Raw genomic sequence first — 20,765 nt, forward strand, 5'->3', positions numbered from 1 at the left:
AATCATTTCCTTCAAAAACACATCGTTTTTTACATTCACTTTTGGCAAGCTGTATTTCTTCTTCTATTATTGTAAGAAAATTCTCTGAAAATTAGTACTCCATTTTTCCTAAGTTGGTGTCTGTTTGTTTTTGCCTTGACTTAAAGAGTTTTAAATATCAAAATATTTCTTATTTTATAGAGGCCATTGATTGAAAGAAAATAAAAAACAAAATTGAAAATTGGGAGATTAAAAAAAATAGAGAAATGTACATTAAAAACCGTAGCCTAAGAGAGGGAAATGCAATGAGCTTCTTGAAGCACGACTTTATTTATATTTATGATCGACAAAGTGCAAGGAATTAACTAAGAATAATCCTGCACATTACTTATTCATAGTCGATAACACTTCACATAATAGAGGCTCTTTGTGCATCAGATGATGATTCAGCTTTGAAGAACACAACATAAAGAGGGATATCATCAGTGATAACCAATTGCCGTCCAGAAGAAGACATCCCAAGATCTTTACAAGAATCACCATTAATGGGACAGAACACAATCTTATACGCATAACTAGTTGTTGCTTCAATCTTGAACCTACCCTCAACAGTTTTCTCGCACCCACTGATTTCCACAGACTTAATCCCATCTTCTCCCTCAAGAATAGACCACTTGGACGGAATAGGAACACAAGTTGGTACTTTTCCCTCAACGGAGAAGAAGTCCAACTTTGTGTTCGTTGGGACGAATCTGATTCTTGATGGGGACAAGATTGTCCAAGGCAAGCCATAGTTGATATTAATGGTATATGGCAGTACCACAACACTAAGGGGGCAAGTTTCATTATTTCCAGTCTTGGCGAGATCTAAGCCATCACCTAAGGGCCAGATATGTGGAAGGATGTAGTATGAACCACCATTCTCAAGGGGATTGCCTCGACTGTCAAGGACAAATTTAGCTGTTGCTGAAGAAGTGAATAAGAAGGCAAAGAGAACGAAGAGGGAAAACAAGGAAGTCTTCATTATATTGAATGCTGAGCTTTTGTTTCTTTGGGATGTGGCGTTTTGTGGAAGCGAGAGGATGGAGGATTCTATTAATAGAGTTTGTTACTTCCCAAGGAGGGGTAGTTTCGATATTCATCGGTGCAAGTTGATTTTTTTTTTTAAAAAAAAGATATATCACGTTTTAGAATAGGCACAGGGACGTGAACTCTAGACTTGTGGCATAGGATCCAAATTATGGAAGCAAGTTGAGAAGATCGATATGTATTTTGATTTTTAGATGAAAGTTGGATGTACGGAAGCGGACTAAAATTGACTCTGATAAGCTACTCCTATCAGCTGAAAGCACATCTTGGTTTTGGTACAAATAAGTGATTATGGAAAAATGGAGGTGTTTGATCTTTTATACCAAAGCCATGGCACATGGAAGTATGAATTTATAATTATTGGTAGTGAATAAAGTGGGGAATACAAGCTGAGTTTGACCGATCATCTCATTTATACCTATTTTTATGAGTTTGGACCTGAAAAATTAAGAAAGTTTAATATAATTGAAATTCTAAGTCCACCCTTGTTAGATCCTATAACAATGGGTTTGGGCTAGGTGCCCATTCAGGCCTATTTTTTATTTTATTTTTAAAAAATAAAATATTTTTAATTTTTAAATTAAATTTAAACTTTAGAATGTTGTTTATATTTTAAAATTAGAATTTATATAACTTATTTTTAAATTTTGAATATGTTATATTATAATGTAAAAATTAAATTTTAAAAATTTAAAAATTTTAAAATAAAAAGATTTACAAGCATGGCTTTTAACTTGCTCAATAAGGGTTGGGTTTAAAGAAATGACCAATTTTATGGTAATTGAAATTTTGGGCTTGCATTCATATGGGTCAAGCCTATTCATTTATTAACTCTATAATTAGTAAAAGGGATTAGTCTCTCACAACAATATAAATAAAGATTTAAATCTTTATTAAGAGAGTTGCCTAATTTAATGTTTGATTATATTTGATTATGACAATATATATTTGTATGAAATAATGAAAAAGATATTTGTAAGTTTCTTTTCAATATGATTTTAATGTGGTAATAGGACTAGCATTCATTAGAGTAATTTGTAGGAAAAATTGGGGATGAAGAACAAATGGAGGAAAAATTTGAGAGGAAGTACCAAGCATTCATATCATAACAAATATTTGGACACGTTTAATTAATGTTGGGTCCAGGTTGTCGTCCTTATCTTCTTCTCCGCCTCCTCTACCCCTTATCTTCTTTGTTTGCTGTCCCGTTCTTTCCTTTAGCTCTGCCATATGCACAAATCAAACAAAATTCGCTGGTCAGAACTTCTTGGGCATTTTGTATATTTTGTTTTCTGGTTTATGTTGGCATTATTGAGGCCAGCAAAAGCTGCTTAACACAACAAAAGGCTTTGTTTTGGCTTTCAGGACATTCAAAATTCCATCTTGAGCAGGGAGAAAATCCTAAAAGAAAGAATTAATGACAATAATTAGATTATGGTAAAAAAATTTTAAAAAATAAATTATAAATATTAATTCACATAGTTGCAAATACTTTCAGTTGTGAACGGAGTTATATTTACAAATTAAATGTCTCATTTGTAATTATAACTTCTAAATTTATGGTTATTTAAATTGATATTCATAGTTTATTTTTTAAAAAAATTTATTGGAAAGCTCACTGTTATTAATTCCTTTATTGGGACTTTAACTATCATCCTTACATTTTAAAACCTCAATCCTTCATCACACCTACTCCTAAAATAAGAATGATGCCTCTCCACCACAGTTTACAAAACAACAACAATAATAACAACAAGAAGAAGATAAATATTATACAGAGTGTGATGTCGACGGTTAATCACACACCGTTAACTGATAATTTATAAAGTTTATATATCAACATAACAATCATGCTGATCAACTATCATATATAGAATCTTTGCAAATATTACAAAAACGAAAAAATAAATGAAAATAAATAAAGTGTAATTTAGTCCCTTTATCTTTTCATGATATTTGAGAATCCATTTGTACTTTTTATGCACATACATTTCTTAGAGGGTCCTTGAATGATATTGTTTGCTTTGCAATAAGGATCAAATTGATAACTGGGATAGATTTAAAAGACCAAATAGGTAAAAATTAAACTTGAAAGAATAAATTAATAATTGAGACAAATTTGAGAAAATAAAAGTTTCATTACCCGTCCCAAACTAAAATGCCCAAACATTAACATAGGTTTAAGAAGCTAAGAGAGATGGGGAATTGCAAGGAGCCTCTTGAAGCATGACTTTGTTTATAGTTATGACAAAGTGCAAGAAATTAACGAAGTTTAATCCTGCACATTACTTATTCATAGTCAATTACACTTCAGATAACTGAGGCTCTCTGTGTGCATTAGATGATTGAGCTCTGATAAATATACCAATAAGAGGGTTATCTCAGTGATAACCAAACGCGAGATTCCATCTTGGCCTTTGGAAATCCCAAGATCTCTACAAGAATCACCATTAATGGGACAAAATACAATCTTGCATGTAAAATTAGGATATTGTTGAATCTTAAACCAACCCTGCAGAGTTTTCTCATACCCACTAATTTTCACGGACTTTATCCCATCTTCTCCTTCAATAATAGTCAACTTGGATGGCACAAGAACACAGGATGGTAGGAAATTTGAAATAATAAGAATTTAGAAAGAATTTTAGATTACAAAATAATTGAGGTAGGATTTGAATTTAGATTTGGGTCAAATTCAAATTCACATATTTTTAATTATCCAAACAATGGATTTCACTCGAATTCAAATTTAAATCTAAATTCAAATCTACATGCATTCAAACATAACATAGAAGTAAGAAGCTTTGAGAGAGAGAGAGACTTGAAGTGTAATTTTATTAAATTATCACAAAGTGCAAGGAATTTGCTAAGCTTAACCTTGCGCATTACTTATTCGTAGTCGATTACACTTCACATGATAGAGGCTCTACGTGCATCAGATGATTCAGCTTTTGTGAACACAGCAAGAAGTGGATAACCATCAATGATAACCAAAAGCCAGTTTCCATCATGGTCTATAGCAATCCCAAGATCTCTACAAGAATCACCGTTAATGGGACAGAACACAATCTTATACGCGATAAGAGTATATGGTTGAATCCTAAACCAACCCTGCAGAGTTTTCTCGTACCCACCACTAATTTTCACGGACTTTACCCCATCTTCTCCTTCAACAATAGTCCACTTGGATGGCACAGGAACACATGATGGTACTTTTCCCTCAACAGAGAAGAAGTCCACATTAGTGCTTGGTGTGATGTATCTAATTTTTAATGGGGACGTAACTGTCCAAGGCAAGCCGTAGTCGGGAAAAATGCTAGTTGGCAGTTGCACAACACTAAAAGGGCAAGTTTCATTTCCAGTCTTAGCGAGATCCATGCCACCAGGTCCTGGCCTGATAAGTCCGGTGATGTAGTATGAGGCGCCATTCTCAATGGGTTCGCCTTGACTGTCAACGAGAAACTTGGCTGTGGTTAAAGAAGTGAAGAAGGCAAAGAGAACAAAGAGGGAAAAGAAGGAAGGCTTCATTATATTGAATGTTGGGCTTTTATTTCTTGAGATTTGCTGTTGTGTGGAAATAAGAGGATGGAGGGATCTATTTATAGATCTTACTACTACCAAAAGAGGGGTAGTTTCGATATTCATCGATGCAAGTTGAAAAAAAAAAATTGAAGATATATTTCGTTTTGGAATAGGCACAGGAACGTGAACTCTAGACTTGTGGCTTGGAATCCAAATTATGGAAGCAAGATGAGGAGATACATTTCAGGTGAGGCAGACCTATGAAAGGTAGACTAGAAATAAGTTTGGGATAATAGAAGGGACTAATCCTTTACAATATAACAATATGTGTAAGGAATAAAAATTTACATATGTGTGGCCTTTATAGTTTAAAGAGTATTTATGCATAGAAGTATGTATTTAGGACCGATAGGAATGAGTCTAGTGAAAGGGATTAGTTTTTTACAATGAGGCGAATTAAGATTCTAATCTTTTTTGGGAAGGGTGCCCACATTTAGGCTTTGTTTGGATGGAGATAAAAATGAGAAAAAAATAGGGAAAGAAAGAAAACTATAAGAAAAATTTTCTAAAATAATTTTTTTTAATTATTCTTGGAAGTATCACCCCATAGTTTTCTCTACCCCTTATTTTTTCTCCCCATCCAAACTAAAGGTTAGTGCTCGACCAACCTTGATCATGATAATACATGTATGCAATAATAATAAAAAATGAAGCATGTATTTATGAATTACTTTCCAATAAGATTTCAATTTAGTAATACTGGCATTCATTATAAGAGTAATTTGTACCAAAAATTTGGGATAAAAAACAAATGGGTAAAATTTTGAAAGGAATTTACCAACCATTGAAGGTTCTTAAGGTGCCTTGCACATATGTAATTGAGCTTAAAAATTATCAATGCAAATACTTCAAGGCCTCTTAAAACACTATTACAGATCAATAATGGCTGGGCTTGAAGCAATGACCAATTTTATGGTAATCAGGCTTTTGGGTTTGCATCCATATGGGCCGAGCTTGCCCATTTAAGACTTTAGAATTGAGTTTAGTAAAAAGAGCTAGTTCCTCACAATATAATAAATAAATATTTAAATTTCTATTATGAGAGGTGTTCATATTTAATACTTAATTGTATTTTAATTAGGATAATACATATGAAATAACAAAAAAGATTCATATTTATAAATTACTTTTCAATAAGATTTTAATTTAATAATAGGACTAGAATTCATGGGCGTAATTTGTAGGAAAAACTGGGGATAAAAATCAAATGGATGAAAAGATTGACAGGAATTTAAGCACCAAGCATTCATGAGAACTAATGTTTGGACACCTTTAATTAATGTTTCGTCCAGATTGTGGTCCTTATCTTTTACTCCACCTCCTCTACTCTTATCTTCTTTGTTTGTGGTCCCGTTCTTTTCTTTAGCTCTGCTATGCAAAAATCAAACTGAAATCAGTTGGTCAGATTCATTTCTCCGGAGATTTCTGTTTTCAACGTGAATCATATTGTCGCAGGACTTGTGGTCTATTTTCAATATTTTGTTTGCTAGTTTACGTTGGCCTTATTGAGGCCAGCAAAGGGCATCTTCTTAACACAACATATTGGGCTTGTTTAATTTTTCAGCTTTAGACAATCAAAACACCTTCTTGAGCAGCACAAGTCTTGAAAAGATAGAATTAATGATAGTTAGATTCTGATAGTTTTTTAGAAAAAATAAATTATAAACATTGATTCAAATAGTTATAAAAGAAAGTTCAATTATAAAGTGAAGGTTATATTTATAATTTAAATGTTTTATTTATGATTTAATGCTAATAGAATAATGAGTAATCCATGCATGCCTTGGGGATCTTGTGAAGCTACGATTTGCCAAACGATCAATGTTCATTGTTAACCAGATATAATTTGTTGCAAGCATAAAGAAGAGCGAGAAAAAAGAAAAGAAAAGGAAAGTGAATTTATTTATTAATTTCAGATAAATTCATATATTTGATCGGCTTCACAAGTGCATGAAATCGACATAATAATAAATTCGGAGTATTTTGAGCTGGACCTAGAAGAAGATAGTAGTCTTTGTTATTTGATAAACTAAATAAGGATTTGGTTAGGAAAATATTTAATAATTAAATAAATAAAATAAGAAAAGGGAGAATGACAAATAGGTCTTAAGAAGACCAATTAATCCAAATTAGGTCGTAAGTGTTAAACTGTATTTGTAAGTTCACTCTCAATTTGACAACTTTATTGTGATGAATTTATAACTTATCTCTTAAATTTTAACATGGTTGGAGAATAAATGAATATGTTTTTCCTGTTAAAATTTGAAACATAAGTTGCAATTCATTACAACAAAGTTGTAAAATTGAGTCAAACTTGCAAATTTCTAGAGATTGATGCTTGTGACGTAATTTGAATTAATTAATTCCTTTGGAACACTATCATTTTCCCATAAGAAAATTGATAAAAGTGATGAACCAACCAATTAGATAAGCACTCGAGATCAAGATTCACCTACTTGGGTGAATTATTCTAATTTAGTTAATTATTTTCCCTTATTTTACAGTGAAAACCATTTCTAAGGTGTTATATTTACCATTCAATATATTAAAATGCATTTAATTAGAGTTAAATCTAGCTCTCACTAAATTTCACTCTCTAACTAAACCATAAAACTACGATTTAAGCCGCCACAAACTCCTAAATTACTTCTAATTTAGTTATCTATGTTCATCTTTTTAGGTATAGGTAAGTTTTTCACCTTTCAGTTTATCAAACCACCAACTGACAATCTATATACTAGCCACATATATAAAAAGTAATTAAAATGAGAGAGATAAATATAAAAGCAAACATAAATTTTACAGAAAATTTTTTTTCAACAGGAAAAAAATTAAAACCAAATAAAAAATAAAATCTATCCTAACCAAGCTACTCCCTACTCTAACTGAGAATTTAAAAAGAACTCATAAAGTTAAAAGTGCAATCGCAGATAAAAGACATAAATAGAATATAAAGAAGAAGAGAAGAGAGATAGCTCCCAACTTGAAAGGCTCATCTATATTTTATAATATGCCTCTTAGCTTTCAGTTCTTAAATTAGATGTATTGAGAGGTTTTTAGGAGGTTTATTTATAATAAATTTGACCTCCTTGGGCTTAGAATCCGTCCAAATTATGGCTTATCTCTTTAGATATGATGATATCTAATTTAAAATATTTAAATTATATTTTTCTGTTTATTTTTCTCTCGTCCGCGTGTAATCTTGCATAATACATTCCCATTCACGCGCAAAAGGAGGGAAGGTGAAGGACTCCCCCTTATTACACACTCGTTCGTGTGCAGTCATGGATTTTTTGAGCACGCAGACATTCATAATTCCAGGGGAGTGTTTTTCCTTTTTTTTTTAAAAAAAAAAAATCATCATGCCTAGTAGCTTCGCATCTCCTAGAATATTTTGTCTTTTTCTACACATGCATGAGATTTACTACTTCTTTCCTTTTCCTTAGATAATTACGTATTATCTTTTTCTTTCTTTTATTTAACTTGTTATTTTTCTCTCGCAAAGTAAAAAAATAAGAACCTAAGTAGATGTTGTATCAAATTTTTTTTATCTTATAATTAAGTGATAGGGGGAAAAATATTGTAATAACCTTGATATATATAATAAATAAGAATAATGATAAATATATAATAATTTGTTTAGATAATTCTTAGGTCCTTTTGACATGAATCCTTATATTAGTGATATAAGGGCCTGGTTAGTCAAACTTGGGGAACTTTTTTAGCGCATTCTTGACACTTACTAAGTTGTTTGATGCAAAGGCTGACATTAGTGAGTCCCTGGTTATTAGGCTTAGTTGGCATAAGTGAAGTAGATACTCGGCATTTATTACATTTTTCTCATTTTTTCATTTCTTTTTTCTTTTTACATGATCATTTTGCTTGTTAACTACTTTGCAAGGTGTTAGCTTTCTAGGCCTAGATATGAATAAATAGGACAGATAATTCATGCATTAAGTTTATTTTTGATAAACTTCTGTGGGGTCTTGACTGCCTTAAATTCTTTCTCAAGTACATAATTGCCCTCAACAGTTATACAGCTAAATAAAATAGTGCACATAAAAAATCTTGGAAGAAATTTTCAAAATTTTCATGAATAAGGCCAATTACAGCATGTACATTGCAAAGAAAATAACAATATAAGCAATAGGAAGCTATCATAATAGACCCTCCCTCAAACTTAAGATGTCAATGTCCTCACTATGAAATTTAAAATGAAATCAAAATAAGAGAGGAAGGTAGTAGACAAATACTTCTCTGGATTAAGTGCGAGGTAGAGTGATCGTGGTCCTTCAAATGACTTCTCTTCATCTGTATAGCCTAATTAAATAGGATTGCTAAAACAAAATGTAGAAAATAAAAAACAATTCAAAAGAGTAAAAAATGAAAATAGTTAAAAAATTGAGAAAAGAAAATTGGGTTAGATAGTCTTATTGCTTGTATCAAGGGGCACGATCCAAGGGTGAGAGGGGTACTTATTCTTGTGAGTTGCAAATATTATCCTCAAAGACAAGGGCTTTAGTAGCCTTAGCAAATTTGGAAAAAAAAATCTTTTTTCTTGCCTACTTGAAAAATTAATTCTCCCTTAGGGACATTAATCAAAGTTCCATCAGTGGCAAAAAATGGCTTACGCAAGATGAGGAAAAAATCTATACCAACTCCAAAGCCTAGAAGAATGGAATCTATGGGCAAGTAAAGGTTACTGACTTATTCATAGTCAATTGCACTTTGGATAATAGAGGCCTTCCGTACATCAGATGACTGATCTCTGATAAATATAGCAATAAGAGGGTTATCATCAGTGATAACCAAACGCATGATTCCATCATGGCTTCGGGAAATCTTAAGATCTCTCCAAGAATCACCATTAATGGGACAAAACATAATCTTGCGTGTAAAATTAGGATATTGTTGAATCTTGAACCAACCCTGCAGAGTTTTCTCATACTCGCTAATTTTCATGGATTGTATCCCATCTTCTCCTTCAACAATAGTCCACTTGGATGGCACAGGAACACATGATGGTACTTTCCCCTCAACAAAGAAGTCCACATTAATGCTTGATATGATGTATCTAATTTTTAATGGAGACGTCACTGCGCAAGGCAAGCCGTAGTCGATATCAATGGTATGAGGTAGTTGCGCAACACTAAGAGAGCAAGTTTCATTTCCAGTATTGGCGAGATCTAAGCCACCTAATGGTCAGATATGTGGAAGGATGTTGTATGCGGCGCCATTCTTAATGGGCTAGCCTTGACTATCAAGGAGAAACTTGGCTGTGGTTGAAGAAGTGAAGAAGGCAAAGAGAACAAAGAGGGAAAACAAGGAAGGCTTCATTATATTGAATGTTGAGCTTTTTTTTTCTTGGGATGTGTTGTCGTGTGGCAATGAGAGGATGGAGGGTTCTATTTATAGATCTTTCTACTACAAAAAGGAAGGGTAGCTTCGATATTCATCTCTGCAAGTTGACCCGAAAAACCAATTGAAGATATATCACATTTTGGAATAGGCACAGGCATGTGAACTCTAGACTTGTAGTTTAGAATCCAAATTATGGAAGCAAGACGAGGGGAAATGCTTTAGCCTTTTAGGTGAGGCGGAGGTACAGAAGGCTGACTAAAAATATGTTGGTATAGAGGAAGGAGCTATTCCTTTATAACATGGCAAATCAATGCTCAAATTTTTATTAGGATAGATGGCCACATTTATTGTCCAATTGTGCCTTGAATATAATGGCTTCCGATAGAATGAGACATATTTTAATTAATAAAAATATAGGTATAGGTTTTATAGTTTAAAGAGTATTTATACATGGAAGTATGTATTTTGAATTAAAGTGATTGGGTATAGTTTAGTAAAAAGGGCTAATTCCTCATAATGTGATGAATTAAGGTTTAAATTTTTGTTTGGAGGGGCATGGTGCCCACATTTAGGTGTGGTTTGAATGGAGGAAAAAGTGAGAAGAAAATAAGGAAAAAAAAGAAAATATATATGAGGGAAAGTTTTCTAAAATAGTTTTTTTTATTCTTTTTGGAAGTTTTCTTCTATAATTTTCTCTTCTTATTTTTTCCCCATCCAAACTAAGGGTCAGTGATTGACCAATCTTTATCATGATAATATATGTATGCAATAATAAAAAAAAGGAATTTGTATTTATAAATTACTTTTCAATAAGATTTTAATGTAATAATATTACGAAGCATTTATAAGAGTAATTTGTAAGAGAAATTGGGGATAAAAAACATATGGCTGAAAATTTTGAAAGGAAGTATCAATCATTGAAGGTTCTTAAAGGTGCATTGCACATATGTAATTAAGCTTAAAAAATTATCAATGCAAATACTTCAAGTTCTCTTAAAATGCGATTACAGATTTTGAAATCAGCAAAGATTTTTAAGTGATAGTCTCTTGGTGAATTTGCAATGATTTTTAAGTGCATTGCACATCTCTTAATGATTTCTTGTTAAACTATTAATGAAAACTTGTTAGCCAACTAATATTTAATAAGTAGAAATTTCTAATTTTCAAAAGCGTAATGAAACTTGTTAATTTAGTGAAAATCACTTGTGAATTTATTAACGTTTTCTTGTCACTTTAGTTTCCAAGTCATTTAACTTGAGTACAGTTATAATTTTATTAATGTTTAATTGTCAATTTACCAAGAGAAACTTGCCAAGGTTTAACATGCAAAATATGTCTTCATGTGATATGAAACGTACTTGTTAAAGGCTTAATGAGACTTTGTCATTTCATTGACATTTACTTGTCAATTTATTAATATTTACTTATATATGTGAGTTATCGCCAGCGACTGTGGTATGAGACGTTTTCTTAAAAAAAAAAAATGAAGGACAGTTTAGTATTTTTGCAACTAAATTTAATTCAATTTGAATTCCTTGTTATTGTAGATTAAATTCAGAATCATTTGATTCCTTATATAATAAGGTGCTTCTGTGATTCTTGGATGCAATTTTGCTTATAAATTACTCGTTAATAAAATTTTAATGTACCAATAGGACTAGCAATAATTATCATCATAATAATTTGTAGGGAAAACTGGGGACAAGGAATAAAAATGTGAAAAATTTGAAAGGAAGTAGCAAGCATTAATTGAAGGTTGTTAAAGGTGCATTGCACATATGCAATTATGCTTCGAAAATCATCAATACAAAGTGTTCCACGCCACTCTTTAAACAATCATAGATCTCAAAACTTGCAAATGATTTTCAAGTGCACTGTCATTTCTCCTCAATTATTTCTCTAGTTCACTGTAAGGACACGTTTAATTACTGTTTGGTCCAGATTGTGGCCCACTCCACCTCATCTACCCTTATCTTCTCTGTTTTTGGTCCTGTACTTTTCTTTAGCACTGCTTCCCCCCCCCCCTTCACCATGGTTTTTTTATTTTATTAAAAGGGATCATATTCAAGACACTCTTCAGTATTAAGTGTGAGAATTTTTTTTAATAGTGATTTGAATCTTAATTTATTACATTGTGAAGACTAACCAGTTTTACTATGCCTAACCTTATTGGTTCTTTAGCTCTATTTTGCATACATATATTTATTTATTGTTATGAAAATAACGATATATAAGAGAAAATAATAAGGCAAACAACATTAGAATAAATGGAGATGAAGAATACAAAAGAGAATTGGAGGGTAAGCAAGAGGTGATTTCCATTCACTTTGGTATGTAAAATACATGGTAAATAACTTCTATTTATGGGCCTCCAACTCTATCTAGGAGTTTCATTATTGGAATAAATTACAAGATGAATCAACATAAATATGCTCTATTTAATCTTTGATTGTATGATATGTAACCATTGAATTTTTGGGTATTAAACATAAAATACATTGCTAAAAACCATTTATTGGAGAGGTTATGGAGTATGTCATAGCAAAATTTAAGAGTTTGGGATTGGGATAAGTTATGGACATACGCATAACACTACTCTTTTAATTGTCCATGAACAAATATGTCTCATTAAAATTTTATTAGAAAAAAACCCTATAAGACAATCTTAATAAATGAAAAAGAATCTAATAGAACGAAAACCTTGATAAAGAAAGTGATGGCAATATCTCTCCTTTTAATGTATCTCAACAGAATCTTTATTTCTTTTTAAATATAATAGTAAAAGATATAAACATATAGTGTGTCTATAATTTGTTTCGAGCTTTTTTTTTTCAAAAAAATAATTGTGGAGTCAAGTGTTTAGATTGACGAGAATATATAGATAGGGGAAGAAGTTACATACGATACTCTTAATCTTAGGTTTCGAATAATCTCTCTGTGTGTGTATAAAAAACATAACTTTAAATCTTTATATTTTGTTCACGTTTTACTATTAATTTTTATACTTTTTTTTGATATTTTTAATTTTTATATTTTTATTTTTTATTATTTTAAGTCATTTCATGAACAAAGTATAAAGACTTTAAAAGAATCTAAAATAATAAAAAATAAAAATATAAAGACTTAAAATTATGTTTTTTTCATATGTACATATGTTATATATGTTAGCTGGTGAACTTAGAAGAAAAGGTTGGCGCTGTACATAAATATCTATATATTTTCAGCTCTACACTGATTTCTGTTTTCGAAGCGGATCATATTGTTTCAGCACTTGTGGGTTATTTTTAATATTTTATTATGGCCTTATTTAGGCCAGCGAAAGGGCCTCTTTTAAATTAATATATTGGGCTTGTCTGGGCTTTCAGGTTTGGATAATCAAAGTTTCATCTTGAGCAGCGGACAAGTCTTAAAGAAAGAATTAACACTAATTAGATTCTGACAAAAAAATTTAAAAAATAAGTTACAAATATTAATTTTGACAACTCTAAATAAAAATTTAAATTATAATTTAAGAATTATATTAGTAATTTAAATATTTATTTCGAATTAGTACTTCAAAATTTATAATTCTTTGAATTAATATTTGTAATTTATTTTTAAAAAAAATTTGTCAATGAACTAATTGTCATTAATTTCTTTTTTGGAACTTAATTGTCATTCTGACATTTCAAAACCTCAGTCCCTTATTACACTTCACAACTACTCCTAAAATAAGATTGATACATGATTGATAATTATAAAAGTTAATAAGGAGAATATCAACGAGGGCCCCCATAAGAGAAACTATAGCATGAAGGGCTCAAAGTATTCTGAGATTTCACAAGAGAAGTTATAGCATGATTTAAAAAAATACATAAAATATATTAAAAATGTATTAATCCTTGAAGTTTTAGCTTATTTTAGATCGAGAGACTATATATTTGAGCACATTATTATATATATTTTTTTAAAAAATAAAAATATTAATATTTTTATATTTTGTTATTTTTAGTCTAAAATATCTTAAAATAATATTTAAAATATTTTCAATATTTATTTTTAAAATTTAAGACTGGTATTTTTTTAAAAAAATTGAGGTTTTACGTTTTTAAAGTATTCTAAAATATATGTTTTATTTTTTTTATAATTATAAAAATAATCAATTTTAAAGTAAAAAATTAAATTTGTTTTTAAAATTGAGAAAAATTGACTATTATAGTATTCAGACCAAATAAGACCGAAGCTCGAGAGTTTTAGGGCCAAGCATATGATGTTTTTTTATAAGTTTGGGTTTATTTATGCTTAGTTTATTCAAACTACGGACTCTATTATTCATGTTCTCATCTCTGTCTCAATGATCTGGCAAACGCTAAACGAACCCGTAATGTGAACATTGTGAACATTACCAGAATGTCTTGGTACCGAGTGAATCAAAGGTTCTTCGCTTCACGTTTTTATATCTAGTCCTTCTAAAGGCACTCTCCGCTTTCCAACATCAACTCGTCATGTTTGGAATTAGGAATGGAAGAGCAAATTAAAAGTCCTATTTTTTGTTTCCCAGTCTTGTCTTCTTTCCTTCATGATTGTTTCCTAGTTTTTTACAGAGATCTTCCTTTACCTTTTGATTTCAACCGGTAGATCCAGTCAACCATCAATTTCACCCGGTTGGGTTGATTCAATGCCGGGTTAACCGGTTTAAATTTTTCCTAGTCTAACTAATAGCTATATTTTTCAATATATACCATTCACTTGGATGTACCAGTCCAATCTGGTTTCCCATCCCTTGGTATATTGTGTAAATAATTTTTATGGGAAAGACATATTTATAGAGCATTGATTACTTAGTACTTAAAAAAAAAATTCTTAGTACTTACAATGAAAAAATGTCTTTGGGCAAATTTGTTAGTGGACACACACACACAAACACACACACACAAACACACACATATCTCATTAGGAGGAGAGGGAAAAGGGGAAAGAGAGAGAAGAAAAGAGGAGGGGAAGAGGAAGAAAGAAGAAGAAGGCTGAAATTTCAGAATTTCTATGCAATATTAATCAAAAGCTGAATACAAATAAAAATTTAACTTTATTTATAGGGGTATAAAAATAATAAAATAATAATAATAGTTTGAATTCTAATCCTAGATCCAACTCAAATCTTAAAGATGTTGATATATAAAATAATAATAAAATAAATAATAAATCTTGATTCTGATGGATAAATACTCTTACTTAAATATTCCTAATGAATAATCCTAATATCCTAAAAAATCTCTCCCCTCGCCACTGCAGGAAGAATTTTTTTAATTCAGTTTTGAAGGACATTTTACATTGCCATTGGGAGAGACTTAGAATGAAGGATGGTGGTAAGTATGATCAGTTTACATCGGACGAAAAAGAAACTCGCCTTTTTATGAATTTTTTTTTTTAAATTTCATTGCATTCATCTTTTGTGATTGAATCATGCAACCAATTAATAAGCACTGAGAAAGGGGAGTCCGAGAGTGGCACTTGAAGCATAATTTTATTAAGTTGTGACCAAGCGCAAGGTATATAATTATCTAAGTTTCCTGGACATTACTTATTGATAGTTAATTTAAAACTATATGGTGAAACCGTACGCATAATGCAAACAACTACGATATTAAAAATGTCACGTGAATGTTCAAGGGATAATAATACACAGTTTTTCCACACACACAAAAAAAATATAATACTCAGTTTTTAATAAATTATATCCTTCCTAATGCAAAGGACAAGTACTGGACGAATCTGAAAAATAAAAAAATGTCTAGAATTTGTCGCATGCAAATTAAAACTACGAGAGAGGTTCATTATTTTATTTTGTTATACCCAATGCTTGAAACCACCCCTATAGGATAACATATTAAAGGAGAAACGTGTCATCCCATGTTATCCAACAAATAAACAAGTTATTTAATATATTATTTTATGAAAAAATTAATATATTATTCAATTATTCAATATTTAATACATTTCTCAATGAACCAAAACCCATATTCTCATACTTGGCTTCTCTCCACTTTCTCCCCTCTCTATTTTCTCTTTAGTTGCCATCTCAACCATTGGATTCATTTTTCAATGGTTGAAATTTGATGTTTCATAAAATTATTATTTTATATAATAATAATATTTTATAAAAAAATTGTGAGGCAATAAATTTAGTGAGAAGATATAATTAACATTGATGCATGCTTAATGGAAAAATAATAATAGGTTACAGTAATGCTGAACGTAAAAATAATGATTATATAAGGAATAAGTGAACATTTTTTGAAGCCTTAAGCCACGTTCTTAATGGCCTAGTGGCATCCATGGCCATGCCAAAGTGGCTAAATTGCAATTAAATTATTTTAATCAATTACTAAAATACTCATTGTAAAATATAACGTAAATTACTAAAATAACACTTCATGTTTTTCTGCATTATAAACTAAGTCTAAAATTAAGAAGCTTATATAGGGAGAGAGAAAGAGAGAGTTGCTTGAAGCGTAATTTTATTTAATCGTCACTAAGTGTGAGGAATGATCTAAGCTTCCTGCACATTACTTATTCATAGTTGATTACACTTCACATAATAGAGGCTCTTATTTGGCTATCAGATGATCCAGCTTTGACAAACACAACAAACAAAGGGTTTTTATTAGTGATAACCAAACGCCTCTTTCCATCAACGTCCTTGGAAATCCCAAGATCTCCACAAGAACACCATAAATGGGACAGAACACGATCTTATAAGCCCAACTATTATACGGTTGAATCTTGAACCGACCGTTTGGAATGTTCTCGTACGCACTGACTTTCACAGACTTAGTCCCATCTTCTTCAACAACAATCCACTTCGACGGCATAGGAACGCAGCTTGGTACTTTTCCCTCAACAGAGAAGAAGTCCAAACTAGTGTTGGTTGGGATGAATCTAATTCTTAATGGGGACGCAATTCTCCAAGGCAAGCCATTATCGATTTCAGAGGGTGATTGAACAACATTGAGAGGGCAAGTTTCGTTTCCGGTCTTGGCTAGCTTCAGGCCACCACCTAAAGCCCAGATACGTGGAAGGATATAGTATGTGCCGCCGTTGATAAGGTCATTGCCCTCAATGTCATGGACGAACTGGGCTGTGGCAGAAGATGATATGAAGGCAAAAAGAACCAAGAGAGAACACAAGGAAGGCTTCATTATCATTGCTCTGAGCTTTGGGATGTGTTGGCGAGGGGAACCGAGAAGATGAAGGGTTCTATTTATGGAGAAAGTAGACAAAAAAATTGAAGAGGCACAACCACGTGAACTCTAGACTTGTACCTCTGGTTCCAATAGATGAAAGCAAGAGAGAATATACGATAATAAAAAAAAATTAATTTTAATTTAATCTTGAGTTTGTTTAATCAATCGGCAAAGTTAAGAGATACTCTATCTGGTTTCTGCTATAAAGCACCTCTACCTACTCATTGGAACTACAAAGATGCAATTTTGTTTGAAAATAAAATAAACTTACAATTTTATCTCTATTTAAATGAAATATTTTTAAATTTACAGTACATTTTTTTCCATAATTGATGAGTTTAAATAAGGGTAAAATTAAAAAAAAATTAATGTCATATCGAGTACTTCATATCTATGACCAAAGAATTCTTCTAAAAAGCGCCTTGCAATAGGGATCAGATCGGATACGCTTTAAATGACTTGGACCGGAGGATGACAAGAAATACGTAGGCTTTCTAGTTTAAAGAGTATAGAAGTACTTTAAATATTGAGCTTCAAATTTGCAATGATCTTCAAATATTCGTCATTTCTTCCAAAGTTTTCACACATTTGATCTTAATTCCCAATTTTTTCAAATTTATAACCACTTTGGCCCTTTTGTGGGGCCACCCCATATGCCTGATAACACGATCGAAGCAATATATGTCTTATCCAAAAATCAGACTAATTTCCTCTCTATCTTCCACATGAAATTTTCAACTGATTATATTCCAATTTGTGCTAAAAAAATGCCAGCTAGATGGCTCCGAAATGAATTAAAGTTTCAAATCTATAAAATATTGGGAACCATCAGTAGAGTTTCATCGGTGTTGAGGATAACTTTTGAGAGTTCTTTCTTGTTTTCCTTTTGAATAAGTACCGTTTCACGTGATTAATAAATAACTGAGCCGATCTCATTTCGCGGGGATCTCGATTCGCGGGGCACAACATATCAATAATACACAACTTCAATGTATCAACCTTCACTAATTAATAATTAAAAAGGCAACAGGTGGCGCATCTCAAGAATACACAATATTCGATTAAGGACGTGCCGGAAAGTGATCTTTTAAAATTTAGAAATTGATGAACAGAGACCATGGAATGAAAATTCTTACACGTAATTTTAAAATATTTGTTAAGAAGATTACAAAACGTGTTGGACTTCTAAATCTCTTGTCCTATATCAAAAGACACTTTTCATGTAGATTAAGAAAAGTTATTACTTCCCTTTGTAAAAAAAAATTTAAAGGGTTGAATGTTTAAAAATGTAAAGTATCTTTAGTGTTTTAAGATATAATCAATGTATTTTTTCACAATTGACCTTAATAATTAAATTATTTAAAATTTATTTTTAAGTAAAACACCTTATTAAATTTAGAAAGATAATGTTAGTTTGAAGATAATTAACTAATTTATTGAAAGGTTAGATTCAATTAAAAATGTCTTGTATTTTTAGTGAAGGAAGTATATTTCTTCATATGTTAAAAATATTCCAAATTTTCAATTGTGCCCTTATTAATTAAAGAGATATAAATATCATTACAAAAATGTAGCCAAAAACATGATGGGGATGTTTTCTTATTCTTTTAAGATTATCTCGCTTTCTGAAGTTTCAAGAATACTATTAAAACTAAAGGTTAAAATGGAAACATTTTTCATGTATTTGTAAGATACTTTATAATTGGAACAACTTTTATTTTCGTAAATCATTTTATAAAAGGGAACAGAGGGCCAGTTTATTTTAGATAAGCACGGAGTTTAATATCACGTGAATAAAATAAATAATTAAACCGATCACGATTTCTCGGATGTCACAACCTCTAATTAATAAATCACAATTTTAAATCCCACCTTTGTTGATTAGAAGGACAGCTGCAAGGAGCATCTCGTTAATGCACAACGTCCATGATTGAATTAAGTGTTAGAATATTTCATAGTTGTTCAATTAATTCAAATTATTAAGTCCAAAAATCATTAGTACTTTGTGATTTTGTGTAAAATATAATAGGTGGACCCTACATCACTAATATCGGTAGTGTTATGAATATTATAATTTGTGGATGTTCATAACTCTAAAGCCTCTCAAGATTCCATCTCATGGTTAATGCCATTTGCCCTATATCTCTTAAATTTGTGGTTTCCTAATATTTATTGATATAACCTCCAATGGTTATATGTTGTACCATAATGTAGAATAATTCTTTTATTTATGAAATTGTAACTCTTATATAGGGTTGGGAGCTCATAAATAGAGGCTACGTATCATAAATTTGGGTTACCCAAGTGAATGAATATTACTTGTTATTTTTGTTCAATTCTCTCTTGTGTTCTTCATTTCTTTCATCCCAATCTCTTATATTCTTCTTATTTTCATAACACATTATCAGCAAGACACTCTACCAAATTAGTTCATGGTATAAATTCAAAGAGTTTCTTATTGTTGCTTGTTGATTTTTGTTCTAGGCCTAGAGATGATTTGTCTAAATGAAGTGGTAAAATTTGCAAATTTATTTAGAAGAAATGATGGTCTTGCAATTTCAAAGAAGGTATGATTTTTACTTAAGCATGGCTATAATTGATATTCATATTGAGATACAATGAATTTACCTTATTTTGTTCTAATTTTGTGTCATTATTATATTTTATCATTTAAAAATTCAAGTTTTATTCTTATATATGTTTGTGATAATCAATTTGATATATATATTGATATTTTAAATTTATTTTATTGAATGGCTGGTACCCATGCATAATACTCTTGTGATTAGAAGAAACCACATCACTTTTGATAATGGTCTTTTATAAAATATCACCTTGTGGATCTAACAAATATTAAGAAAAAATTGTTGCTGTAAATATTATAGCCCTGAAGACCAATGATTCAAACATTTGATGGCACCAAAAAAAGAAAAAGCTCTATAGTCTTGAAGACCAATAACTTATAAATAATCATGACACTGAAAAATATAGTCCTAAAGACTAATTATTAGCATATTTATTTTGTTATAATGACATCACATATGGTCAATGCCCAAATTGAGAATTAAAAGGCAACAATGTTTCGCCATGTATATTTAAATAATGATATTTTTCCAAGGTTATTAAAATCATAAGCAATGGTTACAATATAGTTAGAAGCCATTCTAACAAATGGGTATTAAGTTATTGAAAATAAATGTCAAAGTTGTTATGGAGTCAAAAAGGATTATGAATATTAAATAACATATCAAGAGTGGTATGAAATAAAATAGCCCAAAAAGTAATTATTAGTCATATTATGATATTAATATATTGTGTCAATTTATTTTCAAATTTAAAAATATAAAAATTATTTTTTTTTTGTATGAATCGTAAACATTTATCATGATACATTTGAAAACTTGATAAATAACTCTTACCTGCCTCGGTCGAGTAAAACTCTTATACTTTGCTTCTTAGGTGTGATGTGACCTTTCTAGTCTTTGCTTTCTAGCTACTGTTATGGGAGATTATGGAAGCTTTGACATTCTG

General features: G+C 30.8%; 4 protein-coding genes across 4 annotated transcripts; all 4 read right to left on the bottom strand.

Moving 5' to 3' along the window:
* Positions 1–287: 287 nt before the first annotated feature.
* Positions 288–1,030, bottom strand: LOC129287543 (factor Xa inhibitor BuXI-like). Its single transcript, XM_054923743.1, has one exon. The coding sequence runs from the start codon at positions 1,001–1,003 to the stop codon at positions 389–391; it is 615 nt and encodes a 204-aa protein (XP_054779718.1). The 5' UTR covers positions 1,004–1,030; the 3' UTR covers positions 288–388.
* Positions 1,031–3,832: 2,802 nt separating this feature from the next.
* Positions 3,833–4,644, bottom strand: LOC129287499 (factor Xa inhibitor BuXI-like). Its single transcript, XM_054923683.1, has one exon. It carries the CDS (start codon positions 4,594–4,596, stop codon positions 3,979–3,981), a length of 618 nt encoding a protein of 205 aa, XP_054779658.1. The 5' UTR covers positions 4,597–4,644; the 3' UTR covers positions 3,833–3,978.
* A 4,713-nt stretch (positions 4,645–9,357) lies between these two features.
* On the bottom strand, positions 9,358–10,169 carry LOC129289067 (trypsin inhibitor 1B-like). The gene is made up of 2 exons (XM_054925887.1): positions 10,079–10,169; positions 9,358–9,845 (listed from the first exon to the last, which is right to left on the bottom strand). The coding sequence occupies exons 1-2, from the start codon at positions 10,167–10,169 to the stop codon at positions 9,358–9,360; spliced, it is 579 nt and encodes a 192-aa protein (XP_054781862.1).
* A 6,322-nt stretch (positions 10,170–16,491) lies between these two features.
* LOC129287489 (trypsin inhibitor DE5 alpha chain-like) lies at positions 16,492–17,270 on the bottom strand. The gene has a single exon (XM_054923675.1). The coding sequence runs from the start codon at positions 17,193–17,195 to the stop codon at positions 16,599–16,601; it is 597 nt and encodes a 198-aa protein (XP_054779650.1). The 5' UTR covers positions 17,196–17,270; the 3' UTR covers positions 16,492–16,598.
* Between the last annotated feature and the right edge of the window lie 3,495 nt (positions 17,271–20,765).

Source organism: Prosopis cineraria, unplaced genomic scaffold, assembly GCF_029017545.1.
Source record: "Prosopis cineraria cultivar Desert tree isolate PC_DT_omini unplaced genomic scaffold, ASM2901754v1 PC12, whole genome shotgun sequence".
Taxonomy (NCBI): domain Eukaryota; kingdom Viridiplantae; phylum Streptophyta; class Magnoliopsida; order Fabales; family Fabaceae; genus Prosopis; species Prosopis cineraria.

Bases quoted from the DNA above. Each gene is read 5' to 3' on its own strand.
- LOC129287499 (XM_054923683.1), bottom strand. From the start codon at position 4,596: ATGAAGCCTTCCTTCTTTTCCCTCTTTGTTCTCTTTGCCTTCTTCACT.
- LOC129289067 (XM_054925887.1), bottom strand. From the start codon at position 10,169: ATGCCTGTGCCTATTCCAAAATGTGATATATCTTCAATTGGTTTTTCG. The intron at 9,846-10,078 runs GTAGTAGAAAGA...TCTGACCATTAG, and splicing joins CGAAGCTACCCTTCCTTTTT to GTGGCTTAGATCTCGCCAAT.
- LOC129287489 (XM_054923675.1), bottom strand. From the start codon at position 17,195: ATGATAATGAAGCCTTCCTTGTGTTCTCTCTTGGTTCTTTTTGCCTTC.
- LOC129287543 (XM_054923743.1), bottom strand. From the start codon at position 1,003: ATGAAGACTTCCTTGTTTTCCCTCTTCGTTCTCTTTGCCTTCTTATTC.